Source organism: Leptodactylus fuscus, chromosome 5 (genome assembly GCF_031893055.1).
Source record: "Leptodactylus fuscus isolate aLepFus1 chromosome 5, aLepFus1.hap2, whole genome shotgun sequence".
NCBI classification, from domain to species: domain Eukaryota; kingdom Metazoa; phylum Chordata; class Amphibia; order Anura; family Leptodactylidae; genus Leptodactylus; species Leptodactylus fuscus.
The window spans coordinates 12530276-12544843 of record NC_134269.1 but is presented as its reverse complement, the minus strand read 5'-3'; the positions used below and the strand labels follow the sequence as shown (position 1 = coordinate 12544843).

The 14568-nt window shown below is 50.2% G+C and overlaps 1 protein-coding gene across 2 annotated transcripts in view; it reads right to left on the bottom strand.

The window, feature by feature from the left end:
* Positions 1-2233: 2233 nt before the first annotated feature.
* The window catches only part of TMEM107 (transmembrane protein 107), a 41896-nt gene continuing 29561 nt past the window's right edge, over positions 2234-14568 (bottom strand). The window contains exons 4-6 of one of the 2 annotated variants that reach the window (XM_075276000.1): positions 5355-5455; positions 4392-4488; positions 2234-2809 (exon numbers count right to left, since the gene is read on the bottom strand). In XM_075276000.1, the coding sequence (XP_075132101.1) occupies positions 2740-2809; positions 4392-4488; positions 5355-5455 (268 nt within the window). In that variant the 3' untranslated portion in view covers positions 2234-2739. Of the gene's footprint in view, positions 2810-4210; positions 4308-4391; positions 4489-5354; positions 5456-14568 lie in introns of both variants that reach the window. The other variant, XM_075275999.1, reaches the window with a different exon arrangement.

Below are 14568 nucleotides of genomic sequence, written 5' to 3'. Positions count from 1 at the left end.
CAGTGGCTGTACCAGCAGAATAGTGAGTGCAGCTCTGGAGTATAATACAGGATAAGTAATGTAATGTATGTACACAGTGACTGTACCAGCAGAATAGTGAGCGCAGCTCTGGAGTATAATACAGGATAAGTAATGTAATGTATGTACACAGTGACTGTACCAGCAGACTAGTGAGCGCAGCTCTGGAGTATAATACAGGATAAGTAATGTAATGTACGTACACAGTGACTGTACCAGCAGACTAGTGAGCGCTGCTCTGGAGTATAATACAGGATAAGTAATGTAATGTATGTACACAGTGACTGTACCAGCAGAATAGTGAGCGCAGCTCTGGAGTATAATATAGGATAAGTAATGTAATGTATGTACAGTGACTGTACCAGCAGAATAGTGAGCGCAGCTCTGGAGTATAATACAGGATAAGTAATGTAATGTATGTACACAGTGACTGCACCAGCAGAATAGTGAGCGCAGCTCTGGAGTTATAATACAGGATAAGTAATGTAATGTATGTACACAGTGACTGCACCAGCAGAATAGTGAGCGCAGCTCTGGAGTATAATACAGGATAAGTAATGTAATGTATGTACACAGTGACTGCACCAGCAGAATAGTGAGCGCAGCTCTGGAGTATAATACAGGATAAGTAATGTAATGTACGTACACAGTGACTGCACCAGCAGAATAGTGAGCGCAGCTCTGGAGTATAATATGGGATAAGTAATGTAATGTATGTACACAGTGACTGTACCAGCAGAATAGTGAGTGCAGCTCTGGAGTATAATACAGGATAAGTAATGTAATGTATGTACACAGTGGCTGTACCAGCAGAATAGTGAGCGCAGCTCTGGAGTATAATACAGGATAAGTAATGTATGTACACAGTGACTGCACCAGCAGAATAGTGAGCGCAGCTCTGGAGTATAATACAGGATAAGTAATGTAATGTATGTACACAGTGACTGTACCAGCAGAATAGTGAGTGCAGCTCTGGAGTATAATACAGGATAAGTAATGTAATGTATGTACACAGTGGCTGTACCAGCAGAATAGTGAGCGCAGCTCTGGAGTATAATACAGGATAAGTAATGTATGTACACAGTGACTGTACCAGCAGAATAGTGAGCACAGCTCTGGAGTATAATACGGGATAAGTAATGTAATGTACGTACACAGTGACTGCACCAGCAGAATAGTGAGCGCAGCTCTGGAGTATAATATGGGATAAGTAATGTAATGTATGTACACAGTGACCGCACCAGCAGAATAGTGAGCGCAGCTCTGGAGTATAATACAGGATAAGTAATGTAATGTATGTACACAGTGACTGCACCAGCAGAATAGTGAGCACAGCTCTGGAGTATAATACAGGATAAGTAATGTAATGTATGTACACAGTGACTGTACCAGCAGAATAGTGAGCGCAGCTCTGGAGTATAATACAGGATAAGTAATGTATGTACACAGTGACTGTACCAGCAGAATAGTGAGCGCAGCTCTGGAGTATAAAACAGGATAAGTAATGTATGTACACAGTGACTGTACCAGCAGAATAGTGAGCGCAGCTCTGGAGTATAATACAGGATAAGTAATGTAATGTATGTACACAGTGACTGCACCAGCAGAATAGTGAGCGCAGCTCTGGAGTATAATACAGGATAAGTAATGTAATGTATGTACACAGCGACTGTACCAGCAGAATAGTGAGCGCAGCTTTGGAGTATAATATAGGATAAGTAATGTAATGTATGTACACAGTGACTGTACCAGCAGAATAGTGAGCGCAGCTCTGGAGTATAATATAGGATAAGTAATGTAATGTATGTACACAGTGACTGCACCAGCAGAATAGTGAGCGCAGCTCTGGAGTATAATATGGGATAAGTAATGTAATGTATGTACACAGTGACTGCACCAGCATAATAGTGAGTGCAGCTCTGGAGCATAATACAGGATAAGTAATGTAATGTATGTACACAGCGACTGTACCAGCAGAATAGTGAGCGCAGCTCTGGAGTATAATACAGGATAAGTAATGTAATGTATGTACACAGTGACTGCACCAACAGGATAAGAGCGCAGCTCTGGAGTATAATACAGGATGTAACTCAGGCGTGATACCGCACATATTATCACACAGGGAACATAAAATCTTATAATAAATATACTTATGAATTTATTATCATTTTAAAAAAATGGTATAAAAATCAATCATTAATATTCAGTCAACGGTAGAAAAAATTTCCATAAAAAAAATATACAAACAAGAAGTTGCATAGAGAACGACAAGCCCTTTGTGTATTTCTTCTACGTGTGTGACGTTGTGCTGCCCGGATACATGTGTCTGGTCACAGGTCAGTGTTATCTTATTAGTTACTATGAGACTACAACTCCCAGCAGGTGGCGCTCATGGCCTGCTGGAAATTGTAGTTTTACCTCGAAGTGTTCCGTATGTCTGATCCTTATGTAACTGCAGTGAGGTCATTAAAGAGGTTGTTCAGGTCTATGACTATAGTACAAAACAACCTGCCGGTCACCGACCCACAGTGATGAGAGGTCAAACTGGACCCGCGCTGATTTTCAATTGATGACCTCTCGTAAGTTCAATTGATAAAGCCTGGAAAACCCCTTTAAGTAGTTGTACAGAGTGAAGTTCCTTCACAAGCCACTAGGAGTCAGTGCTGACTGCTGCGATCCTGTGAACGGCTCAGCCTGATTGTCCGCCGGCTGGTGATGACATCACAGGGGCTTCCGCTTCAGTCCTAAAACAGCGATGAAGACGATGATCTCTGTGAAGGCCGGGAGGGCGCTATAGAGAAAGAACAGGACCATAGAGAAGAGTTATGAAGGCTTGGTCATTCCCCTCCATTGTTGTCACTCCCACCCAAACACCACAAAAACCTGCAGCCCTGTCAGTGAATGGAATCATATCACCCTGTACGTGCTCACAGCTGATGGGGTGTTACAATGTATCATTATAGGTAACCATCTGATCTGTGCAGGTTGTAAAGAAGGTTCCCAAACACTGAAAGCAAGCAGAGATATTAACAGATGGTGGGGCAATAAAAGGCAAAGTAGATCACAAAGTTCCCTTTAAGGTGGATGATCCGCCTACTAAAGGTAAGAAGACTGACAGTTTTCCGAGACTTGTTGGTGACCTATCTAGGTGTCTGACACCCAGAACCCCCGCCGATCAGCTGTTTGAAACATCAGCCGCTTCATAGGCCATGTGATGTCATAGTCAATAGTATCAAGTGAAAGGGCTTAGCTGCAATACAGAGTACAGCCACTATACAATGTAAGGCGCTGTGCTCGGTAATATTAAAGGGATTCTACCATTAAAATTGAATTTTTTAATTAGAAATCCAAGTTTTTGCCGGTATGCAAATGAGTTCTTTCGCAGCACTGGGGGCGTCCCCAATGCTGTGAGAGAATGCTCCAGCGCTGCTTCCATCTTCTTCAGGAACAGGGTCTTCTTCGCGTCTTCTTCTGGCGGTGGCTTCAAACTTCTAGGCCTCAGACAGCCGACTGAGCATGTCTGCCGGCCACAAGAAAATGGCCGCTTACAATACTGTGTAAGCGGCCATTTTCTTGTGGCCGGTGGGCATGCGCAGTCGGCTTTACCCTAGGCCCAAGGTCTAGAAGTTTGAAGCCAACCCCCGGAAGAAGACGCGAAGAGAGGCCGCTCCTGAAGAAGATAGAGGCGGCGCTGGAGAGTTCTCTCGCAGCATTGGTGGCGCAACCAGTGCTGTTTGAGTGCTGAGGACCGCCCCCAGTGCTGCGAGAGAACTCATTTGCATACCGGAAAAAAAACAGGATTTCTACGGAACGGCGGGGCGGAGAAGACATCTAAAGGTAGGAGACGAATAGCCTTTCTTAAGGCTATTCCTACGTGTTAGGGACAAAAAATTTGATAGTAATGGTAGAATCCCTTTAAAAAGGACTGAATGCTGCGGCCTCTTCAAACAGCTGATCTGCGGGGGTCCTGGGTGTCTGACCCCACCTATCGTCAATTGACAACCGCCCCTAAGCAAGTCTAGAAAACCCCCTTCCTGGACATAACATGAAGGTGGAATTTATGACCGCCCACAAACGGGTTTTTCTAAGCTGGGGAACCCCTTTAAGCTATGTTAGAGGAGCCCTGCTGAGAAGACGATTATCAGCCACCCCCCTCCTTCCCTAGCACCCTCCCGCACACCCCAATGTGTACCTGCAGAAACCAAAGATATACCAGTAAGAGGTGCACTCCCACTGCTGGGTAACAAACAGGGACAAACTGACCGATGCCGAGCAGTGAGCGGCCAGGGCTGAGAGCACAAAGTCAAGGAAGAACCAAAGTCCAACCACAGGGGGCGCAAATAAGCAGCCATCACGGCAATGCCAACACTTACCTGCACAGAGCAAATATCCACCAGTACACGGCGCACATCCAGGCCTCGAAAAGGTAGAAAAGAAGAGCAACGCTGGCGCTGGCGTGGGCTCCGATGGCTACAGAGCGGAGGAGGGGGTTATGGACAAACAATGACACTCCTGACCGTGACCCAGGTACCTAGGGAATACTGCCCTCTACTGCAAGCGTATATAAAACTCATTACATGCCCAGCCAGTAGATGGCGGCATGACTAAAGAAAGCTAAAACACCTGTAGGTGGCGCTGTGAAACGGCACAGGAATCTGGCATAGTACACAACGGTATGGTGACATCACCGCCGCATGATACAGTGTCACAAAGTCTCAGAAGTGCTGTGGGACTATTAAAGGATTATCTTATCTTATCTTACCCCAACCCACCTGCAGATGTTGCGAGATTCCAACAGGTGCCTGCCATGTATAAAGCAAACCAATGGTAGGCCTCTTGCTTTCATTGAATGCGGTGACATCTCAGGACAAGCTCATGATGTCACTGCACCTAGGACACCACAGATACATTACCCAGCAGGCAGTGCAAGAGGAAGAACTACTAGTGGTAAGAGTCAGGTCATAGCATTCAGATATGGAGGGGGGGCTGTATGATGGGGTACAATGGTGGGCATAAGGGAACAGAACCTCAGAGGAGGGAATCTACAACTCATTAGTGTCTGAGTACTAAGACCCCCCATCCCATGTGATGTCCACGCTCTGTGGAGGCTGTTTTGGACTGGAGGGGTCTCCGCTACGGCCCTGGAGCTCTCGTAGTGTCCTCTAACAGGTCTCTGCCAAAGCTCAGCACACAAATAATACTGGGAGACCCCTTTATGTCTCATTCAGATTCAATGGAGGCTCCAGATGATGTTAGTGCAGGGACCCCATCTATACTGCGCCAGTGCTGAGGGTCACCACACTGACATCTGTAGTATAATGGGAGTGGAAGGATACAGAGGAGGCTCTGCATGTTGTTGAACATGGACACCCCAGAGAAGAATCCAGCCAGCTCAATGACGAACATCCCCAATGTCACCGACAGCGCCACAATCACCCTGCAGGAGAAATACCACAGGTTATATAAGGGGAGGGGCAGACTCATAGCTCCCTTCTGTATCACCCTATAGGAGGAGGGGCAGACTCATAGCTCCCTTCTGTCTGTATCACCCTATAGGAGGAGGGGCAGACTCATAGCTCCCTTCTGTATCACCCTATAGGAGGAGGGGCAAACTCATAGCTCCCTTCTGTCTGTATCACCCTATAGGAGGAGGGGCAGACTCATAGCTCCCTTCGGTATCACCCTATAGGAGGAGGGGCAGACTCACAGCGCCCTTCTGTCTGTATCACCCTATAGGAGGAGGGGCAGACTCATAGCTCCCTTCTGTATCACCCTATAGGAGGGGGGGCAGACTCATAGCTCCCTTCTGTATCACCCTATAGGAGGAGGAGCAGACTCATAGCTCCCTTCTGTATCACCCTATAGGAGGGGGGGCAGACTCATAGCTCCCTTCTGTATCACCCTATAGGAGGAGGGGCAGACTCATAGCTCCCTTCTGTATCACCCTATAGGAGGGGGGGCAGACTCATAGCTCCCTTCTGTATCACCCTATAGGAGGAGGGGCAGACTCATAGCTCCCTTCTGTATCACCCTATAGGAGGAGGGGCAGACTCATAGCTCCCTTCTGTATCACCCTATAGGAGGAGGGGCAGACTCATAGCTCCCTTCTGTATCACCCTATAGGAGGAGGAGCAGACTCATAGCTCCCTTCTGTATCACCCTATAGGAGGAGGAGCAGACTCATAGCTCCCTTCTGTCTGTATCACCCTATAGGAGGAGGGGCAGACTCACAGCTCCCTTCTGTCTGTATCACCTTATAGGAGGAGGGGCAGACTCATAGCTCCCTTCTGTATCACCCTATAGGAGGAGGAGCAGACTCACAGTTCCCTTCTGTATCACCCTATAGGAGGAGGGGCAGGCTCATAGCTCCCTTCTGTATCACCCTATAGGAGGAGGGGCAGACTCATAGCTCCCTTCTGTCTGTATCACCCTATAGGAGGAGGGGCAGACTCATAGCTCCCTTCTGTATCACCCAATAGGAGGAGGGGCAGACTCATAGCTCCCTTCTGTATCACCCTATAGGAGGAGGGGCAGACTCATAGCTCCCTTCTGTATCACCCTATAGGAGGAGGGACAGACTCATAGCTCCCTTCTGTATCACCCTATAGGAGGAGGGGCAGACTCATAGCTCCCTTCTGTATCACCCTATAGGAGGAGGGGCAGACTCATAGCTCCCTCCTGTATCACCCTATAGGAGGAGGGGCAGACTCACAGCTCCCTTCTGTATCACCCTATAGGAGGAGGGGCAGACTCACAGCTCCCTTCTGTATCACCCTATAGGAGGAGGGACAGACTCATAGCTCCCTTCTGTATCACCCTATAGGAGGAGGGGCAGACTCATAGCTCCCTTCTGTATCACCCTATAGGAGGAGGGGCAGACTCATAGCTCCCTTCTGTATCACCCTATAGGAGGAGGGGCAGACTCATAGCTCCCTTCTGTCTGTATCACCCTATAGGAGGAGGGGCAGACTCATAGCTCCATTCTGTCTGTATCACCCTATAGGAGGAGGAGCAGACTCATAGCTCCCTCCTGTATCACCCTATAGGAGGAGGAGCAGACTCATAGCTTCCTTCTGTCTGTATCACCCTATAGGAGGAGGGGCAGACTCATAGCTCCATTCTGTCTGTATCACCCTATAGGAGGAGGAGCAGACTCATAGCTCCCTCCTGTATCACCCTATAGGAGGAGGAGCAGACTCATAGCTCCCTTCTGTCTGTATCACCTTATAGGAGGAGGGGCAGACTCATAGCTCCCTTCTGTCTGTATCACCCTATAGGAGGAGGGGCAGACTCACAGCTTCCTTCTGTCTGTATCACCCTATAGGAGGAGGGGCAGACTCACAGCTCCCTTCTGTATCACCCTATAGGAGGAGGAGCAGACTCACAGCTCCCTTCTGTATCACCCTATAGAAGGAGGGGCAGACTCATAGCTCCCTTCTGTACAACCCTATAGGAGGAGGGGCAGATTCATAGCTCCCTTCTGTATCACCCTATAGGAGGAGGGGCAGACTCATAGCTCCCTTCTGTATCACCCTATAGGAGGAGGAGCAGACTCATAGCTCCCTTCTGTATCACCCTATAGGAGGAGGGGCAGACTCATAGCTCCCTTCTGTCTGTATCACCCTATAGGAGGAGGGGCAGACTCAAAGCTCCCTTCTGTATCACCCTATAGGAGGAGGGGCAGACTCATAGCTCCCTTCTGTATCACCCTATAGGAGGAGGGGCAGACTCATAGCTCCCTTCTGTCTGTATCACCCTATAGGAGGAGGGGCAGACTCAAAGCTCCCTTCTGTATCACCCTATAGGAGGAGGTGCAGACTCATAGCTCCATTCTGTCTGTATCACCCTATAGGAGGAGGTGCAGACTCATAGCTCCCTTCTGTATCACCCTATAGGAGGAGGGGTAGACTCATAGCTCCCTTCTGTATCACCCTATAGGAGGAGGGGCAGACTCATAGCTCCCTTCTGTATCACCCTATAGGAGGAGGGGCAGACTCATAGCTCCCTTCTGTATCACCCTATAGGAGGAGGGGCAGACTCATAGCTCCCTTCTGTCTGTATCACCCTATAGGAGGAGGGGCAGACTCATAGCTCCCTTCTGTATCACCCTATAGGAGGAGGGGCAGACTCATAGCTCCCTTCTGTCTGTATCACCCTATAGGAGGAGGGGCAGACTCATAGCTCCCTTCTGTCTGTATCACCCTATAGGAGGAGGGGAAGACTCATAGCTCCCTTCTGTATCACCCTATAGGAGGAGGGGCAGACTCATAGCTCCCTTCTGTATCACCCTATAGGAGGAGGGGCAGACTCATAGCTCCCTTCTGTATCACCCTATAGGAGGAGGGACAGACTCATAGCTCCCTTCTGTCTGTATCACCCTATAGGAGGAGGGGCAGACTCATAGCTTCCTTCTGTATCACCCTATAGGAGGAGGGGCAGACTCATAGCTCCCTTCTGTCTGTATCACCCTATAGGAGGAGGGGCAGACTCATAGCTCCCTTCTGTCTGTATCACCCTATAGGAGGAGGGGAAGACTCATAGCTCCCTTCTGTATCACCCTATAGGAGGAGGGGCAGACTCATAGCTCCCTTCTGTATCACCCTATAGGAGGAGGGGCAGACTCATAGCTCCCTTCTGTCTGTATCACCCTATAGGAGGAGGGGCAGATTCATAGCTCCCTTCTGTATCACCCTATAGGAGGAGGGGCAGACTCATAGCTCCCTTCTGTATCACCCTATAGGAGGAGGGGCAGACTCACAGCTCCCTTCTGTATCACCTTATAGGAGGAGGGGCAGACTCATAGCTCCCTTCTGTATCACCCTATAGGAGGAGGGGCAGACTCATAGCTCCCTTCTGTATCACCCTATAGGAGGAGGAGCAGACTCACAGCTCCCTTCTGTATCACCCTATAGAAGGAGGGGCAGATTCACAGCTCCCTTCTGTATCACCCTATAGGAGGAGGTGCAGACTCATAGCTCCCTTCTGTATCACCCTATAGGAGGAGGGGAAGACTCATAGCTCCCTTCTGTATCACCCTATAGGAGGAGGGGCAGATTCATAGCTCCCTTCTGTATCACCCTATAGGAGGAGGGGCAGACTCATAGCTCCCTTCTGTATCACCCTATAGGAGGAGGGGCAGACTCATAGCTCCCTTCTGTATCACCCTATAGGAGGAGGGGCAGACTCATAGCTCCCTTCTGTCTGTATCACCCTATAGGAGGAGGGGCAGACTCATAGCTCCCTTCTGTCTGTATCACCCTATAGGAGGAGGGGCAGACTCATAGCTCCCTTCTGTATCACCCTATAGGAGGAGGAGCAGACTCATAGCTCCCTTCTGTCTGTATCACCCTATAGGAGGAGGACCAGACTCATAGCTCCCTTCTGTCTGTATCACCCTATAGGAGGAGGGGCAGACTCATAGCTCCCTTCTGTATCACCCTATAGGAGGAGGGGCAGACTCATAGCTCCCTTCTGTATCACCCTATAGGAGGAGGAGCAGACTCATAGCTCCCTTCTGTATCACCCTATAGGAGGAGGGGCAGACTCATAGCTCCCTTCTGTCTGTATCACCCTATAGGAGGAGGAGCAGACTCATAGCTCCCTTCTGTATCACCCTATAGGAGGAGGAGCAGACTCATAGCTCCCTTCTGTATCACCCTATAGGAGGAGGGGCAGACTCATAGCTCCCTTCTGTATCACCCTATAGGAGGAGGAGCAGACTCATAGCTCCCTTCTGTATCACCCTATAGGAGGAGGGGCAGACTCATAGCTCCCTTCTGTCTGTATCACCCTATAGGAGGAGGAGCAGACTCATAGCTCCCTTCTGTATCACCCTATAGGAGGAGGAGCAGACTCATAGCTCCCTTCTGTATCACCCTATAGGAGGAGGGGCAGACTCATAGCTCCCTTCTGTATCACCCTATAGGAGGAGGAGCAGACTCATAGCTCCCTTCTGTATCACCCTATAGGAGGAGGAGCAGACTCATAGCTCCCTTCTGTATCACCCTATAGGAGGAGGGGCAGACTCATAGCTCCCTTCTGTATCACCCTATAGGAGGAGGGGCAGACTCATAGCTCCCTTCTGTCTGTATCACCCTATAGGAGGAGGGGCAGACTCATAGCTCCCTTCTGTATCCCCCTATAGGAGGAGGAGCAGACTCATAGCTCCCTTCTGTATCCCCCTATAGGAGGAGGGGCAGACTCATAGCTCCCTTCTGTCTGTATCACCCTATAGGAGGAGGGGCAGACTCAAAGCTCCCTTCTGTATCACCCTATAGGAGGAGGTGCAGACTCATAGCTCCATTCTGTCTGTATCACCCTATAGGAGGAGGTGCAGACTCATAGCTCCCTTCTGTATCACCCTATAGGAGGAGGGGTAGACTCATAGCTCCCTTCTGTATCACCCTATAGGAGGAGGGGCAGACTCATAGCTCCCTTCTGTATCACCCTATAGGAGGAGGGGCAGACTCATAGCTCCCTTCTGTATCACCCTATAGGAGGAGGGGCAGACTCATAGCTCCCTTCTGTCTGTATCACCCTATAGGAGGAGGGGCAGACTCATAGCTCCCTTCTGTATCACCCTATAGGAGGAGGGGCAGACTCATAGCTCCCTTCTGTCTGTATCACCCTATAGGAGGAGGGGCAGACTCATAGCTCCCTTCTGTCTGTATCACCCTATAGGAGGAGGGGAAGACTCATAGCTCCCTTCTGTATCACCCTATAGGAGGAGGGGCAGACTCATAGCTCCCTTCTGTATCACCCTATAGGAGGAGGGGCAGACTCATAGCTCCCTTCTGTATCACCCTATAGGAGGAGGGGCAGACTCATAGCTCCCTTCTGTATCACCCTATAGGAGGAGGGGCAGACTCATAGCTCCCTTCTGTCTGTATCACCCTATAGGAGGAGGGGCAGACTCATAGCTTCCTTCTGTATCACCCTATAGGAGGAGGGGCAGACTCATAGCTCCCTTCTGTCTGTATCACCCTATAGGAGGAGGGGCAGACTCATAGCTCCCTTCTGTCTGTATCACCCTATAGGAGGAGGGGCAGATTCATAGCTCCCTTCTGTATCACCCTATAGGAGGAGGGGCAGACTCATAGCTCCCTTCTGTATCACCCTATAGGAGGAGGGGCAGACTCACAGCTCCCTTCTGTATCACCTTATAGGAGGAGGGGCAGACTCATAGCTCCCTTCTGTATCACCCTATAGGAGGAGGGGCAGACTCATAGCTCCCTTCTGTATCACCCTATAGGAGGAGGGGCAGACTCATAGCTCCCTTCTGTCTGTATCACCCTATAGGAGGAGGGGCAGATTCATAGCTCCCTTCTGTATCACCCTATAGGAGGAGGGGCAGACTCATAGCTCCCTTCTGTATCACCCTATAGGAGGAGGGGCAGACTCACAGCTCCCTTCTGTATCACCTTATAGGAGGAGGGGCAGACTCATAGCTCCCTTCTGTATCACCCTATAGGAGGAGGGGCAGACTCATAGCTCCCTTCTGTATCACCCTATAGGAGGAGGAGCAGACTCACAGCTCCCTTCTGTATCACCCTATAGAAGGAGGGGCAGATTCACAGCTCCCTTCTGTATCACCCTATAGGAGGAGGTGCAGACTCATAGCTCCCTTCTGTATCACCCTATAGGAGGAGGGGCAGACTCACAGCTCCCTTCTGTATCACCCTATAGGAGGAGGGGCAGACTCATAGCTCCCTTCTGTCTGTATCACCCTATAGGAGGAGGGGCAGACTCATAGCTCCCTTCTGTATCACCCTATAGGAGGAGGGGCAGACTCACAGCTCCCTTCTGTATCACCCTATAGGAGGAGGAGCAGACTCATAGCTCCCTTCTGTCTGTATCACCTTATAGGAGGAGGGGCAGACTCATAGCTCCCTTCTGTCTGTATCACCCTATAGGAGGAGGGGCAGACTCACAGCTCCCTTCTGTATCACCCTATAGGAGGAGGGGCAGACTCATAGCTCCCTTCTGTATCCCCCTATAGGAGGAGGAGCAGACTCATAGCTCCCTTCTGTATCATCCTATAGGAGGAGGGGCAGACTCATAGCTCCCTTCTGTCTGTATCACCCTATAGGAGAAGCGGCAGACTCATAGCTCCCTCCTGTATCACCCTATAGGAGGAGGGGCAGACTCATAGCTCCCTTCTGTATCACCCTATAGGAGGAGGTGCAGACTCATAGCTCCCTTCTGTATCACCCTATAGGAGGAGGGGCAGACTCATAGCTCCCTTATGTATCACCCTATAGGAGGAGGAGCAGACTCATAGCTCCCTTCTGTCTGTATCACCCTATAGGAGGAGGAGCAGACTCATAGCTCCCTTCTGTATCACCCTATAGGAGGAGGAGCAGACTCATAGCTCCCTTCTGTATCACCCTATAGGAGGAGGGGCAGACTCAGAGCTCCCTTCTGTATCACCCTATAGGAGGAGGGGCAGACTCAGAGCTCCCTTCTGTATCACCCTATAGGAGGAGGGGAAGACTCATAGCTCCCTTCTGTATCACCCTATAGGAGGAGGGGCAGATTCATAGCTCCCTTCTGTATCACCCTATAGGAGGAGGGGCAGACTCATAGCTCCCTTCTGTATCACCCTATAGGAGGAGGGGCAGACTCATAGCTCCCTTCTGTATCACCCTATAGGAGGAGGGGCAGACTCATAGCTCCCTTCTGTCTGTATCACCCTATAGGAGGAGGGGCAGACTCATAGCTCCCTTCTGTCTGTATCACCCTATAGGAGGAGGGGCAGACTCATAGCTCCCTTCTGTATCACCCTATAGGAGGAGGAGCAGACTCATAGCTCCCTTCTGTCTGTATCACCCTATAGGAGGAGGACCAGACTCATAGCTCCCTTCTGTCTGTATCACCCTATAGGAGGAGGGGCAGACTCATAGCTCCCTTCTGTATCACCCTATAGGAGGAGGGGCAGACTCATAGCTCCCTTCTGTATCACCCTATAGGAGGAGGAGCAGACTCATAGCTCCCTTCTGTATCACCCTATAGGAGGAGGGGCAGACTCATAGCTCCCTTCTGTCTGTATCACCCTATAGGAGGAGGAGCAGACTCATAGCTCCCTTCTGTATCACCCTATAGGAGGAGGAGCAGACTCATAGCTCCCTTCTGTATCACCCTATAGGAGGAGGGGCAGACTCATAGCTCCCTTCTGTATCACCCTATAGGAGGAGGAGCAGACTCATAGCTCCCTTCTGTATCACCCTATAGGAGGAGGGGCAGACTCATAGCTCCCTTCTGTCTGTATCACCCTATAGGAGGAGGAGCAGACTCATAGCTCCCTTCTGTATCACCCTATAGGAGGAGGAGCAGACTCATAGCTCCCTTCTGTATCACCCTATAGGAGGAGGGGCAGACTCATAGCTCCCTTCTGTATCACCCTATAGGAGGAGGGGCAGACTCATAGCTCCCTTCTGTCTGTATCACCCTATAGGAGGAGGGGCAGACTCATAGCTCCCTTCTGTATCCCCCTATAGGAGGAGGAGCAGACTCATAGCTCCCTTCTGTATCCCCCTATAGGAGGAGGGGCAGACTCATAGCTCCCTTCTGTATCCCCCTATAGGAGGAGGAGCAGACTCATAGCTCCCTTCTGTATCACCCTATAGGAGGAGGGGCAGACTCATAGCTCCCTTCTGTCTGTATCACCCTATAGGAGAAGGGGCAGACTCATAGCTCCCTCCTGTATCACCCTATAGGAGGAGGGGCAGACTCATAGCTCCCTTCTGTATCACCCTATAGGAGGAGGTGCAGACTCATAGCTCCCTTCTGTATCACCCTATAGGAGGAGGGGCAGACTCATAGCTCCCTTATGTATCACCCTATAGGAGGAGGAGCAGACTCATAGCTCCCTTCTGTCTGTATCACCCTATAGGAGGAGGAGCAGACTCATAGCTCCCTTCTGTATCACCCTATAGGAGGAGGGGCAGACTCATAGCTCCCTTCTGTATCACCCTATAGGAGGAGGGGCAGACTCATAGCTCCCTTCTGTATCACCCTATAGGAGGAGGGGCAGACTCAGAGCTCCCTTCTGTATCACCCTATAGGAGGAGGGGCAGACTCAGAGCTCCCTTCTGTATCACCCTATAGGAGGAGGGGCAGACTCAGAGCTCCCTTCTGTATCACCCTATAGGAGGAGGGGTAGACTCATAGCTCCCTTCTGTATCACCCTATAGGAGGAGGGGCAGACTCATAGCTCCCTTCTGTATCACCCTATAGGAGGAGGGGCAGATTCATAGCTCCCTTCTGTATCACCCTATAGGAGGAGGGGCAGACTCATAGCTCCCTTCTGTATCACCCTATAGGAGGAGGGGCAGACTCATAGCTCCCTTCTGTATCACCCTATAGGAGGAGGGGCAGACTCATAGCTCCCTTCTGTCTGTATCACCCTATAGGAGGAGGGGCAGACTCATAGCTCCCTTCTGTCTGTATCACCCTATAGGAGGAGGGGCAGACTCATAGCTCCCTTCTGTATCACCCTATAGGAGGAGGAGCAGACTCATAGCTCCCTTCTGTCTGTATCACCCTATAGGA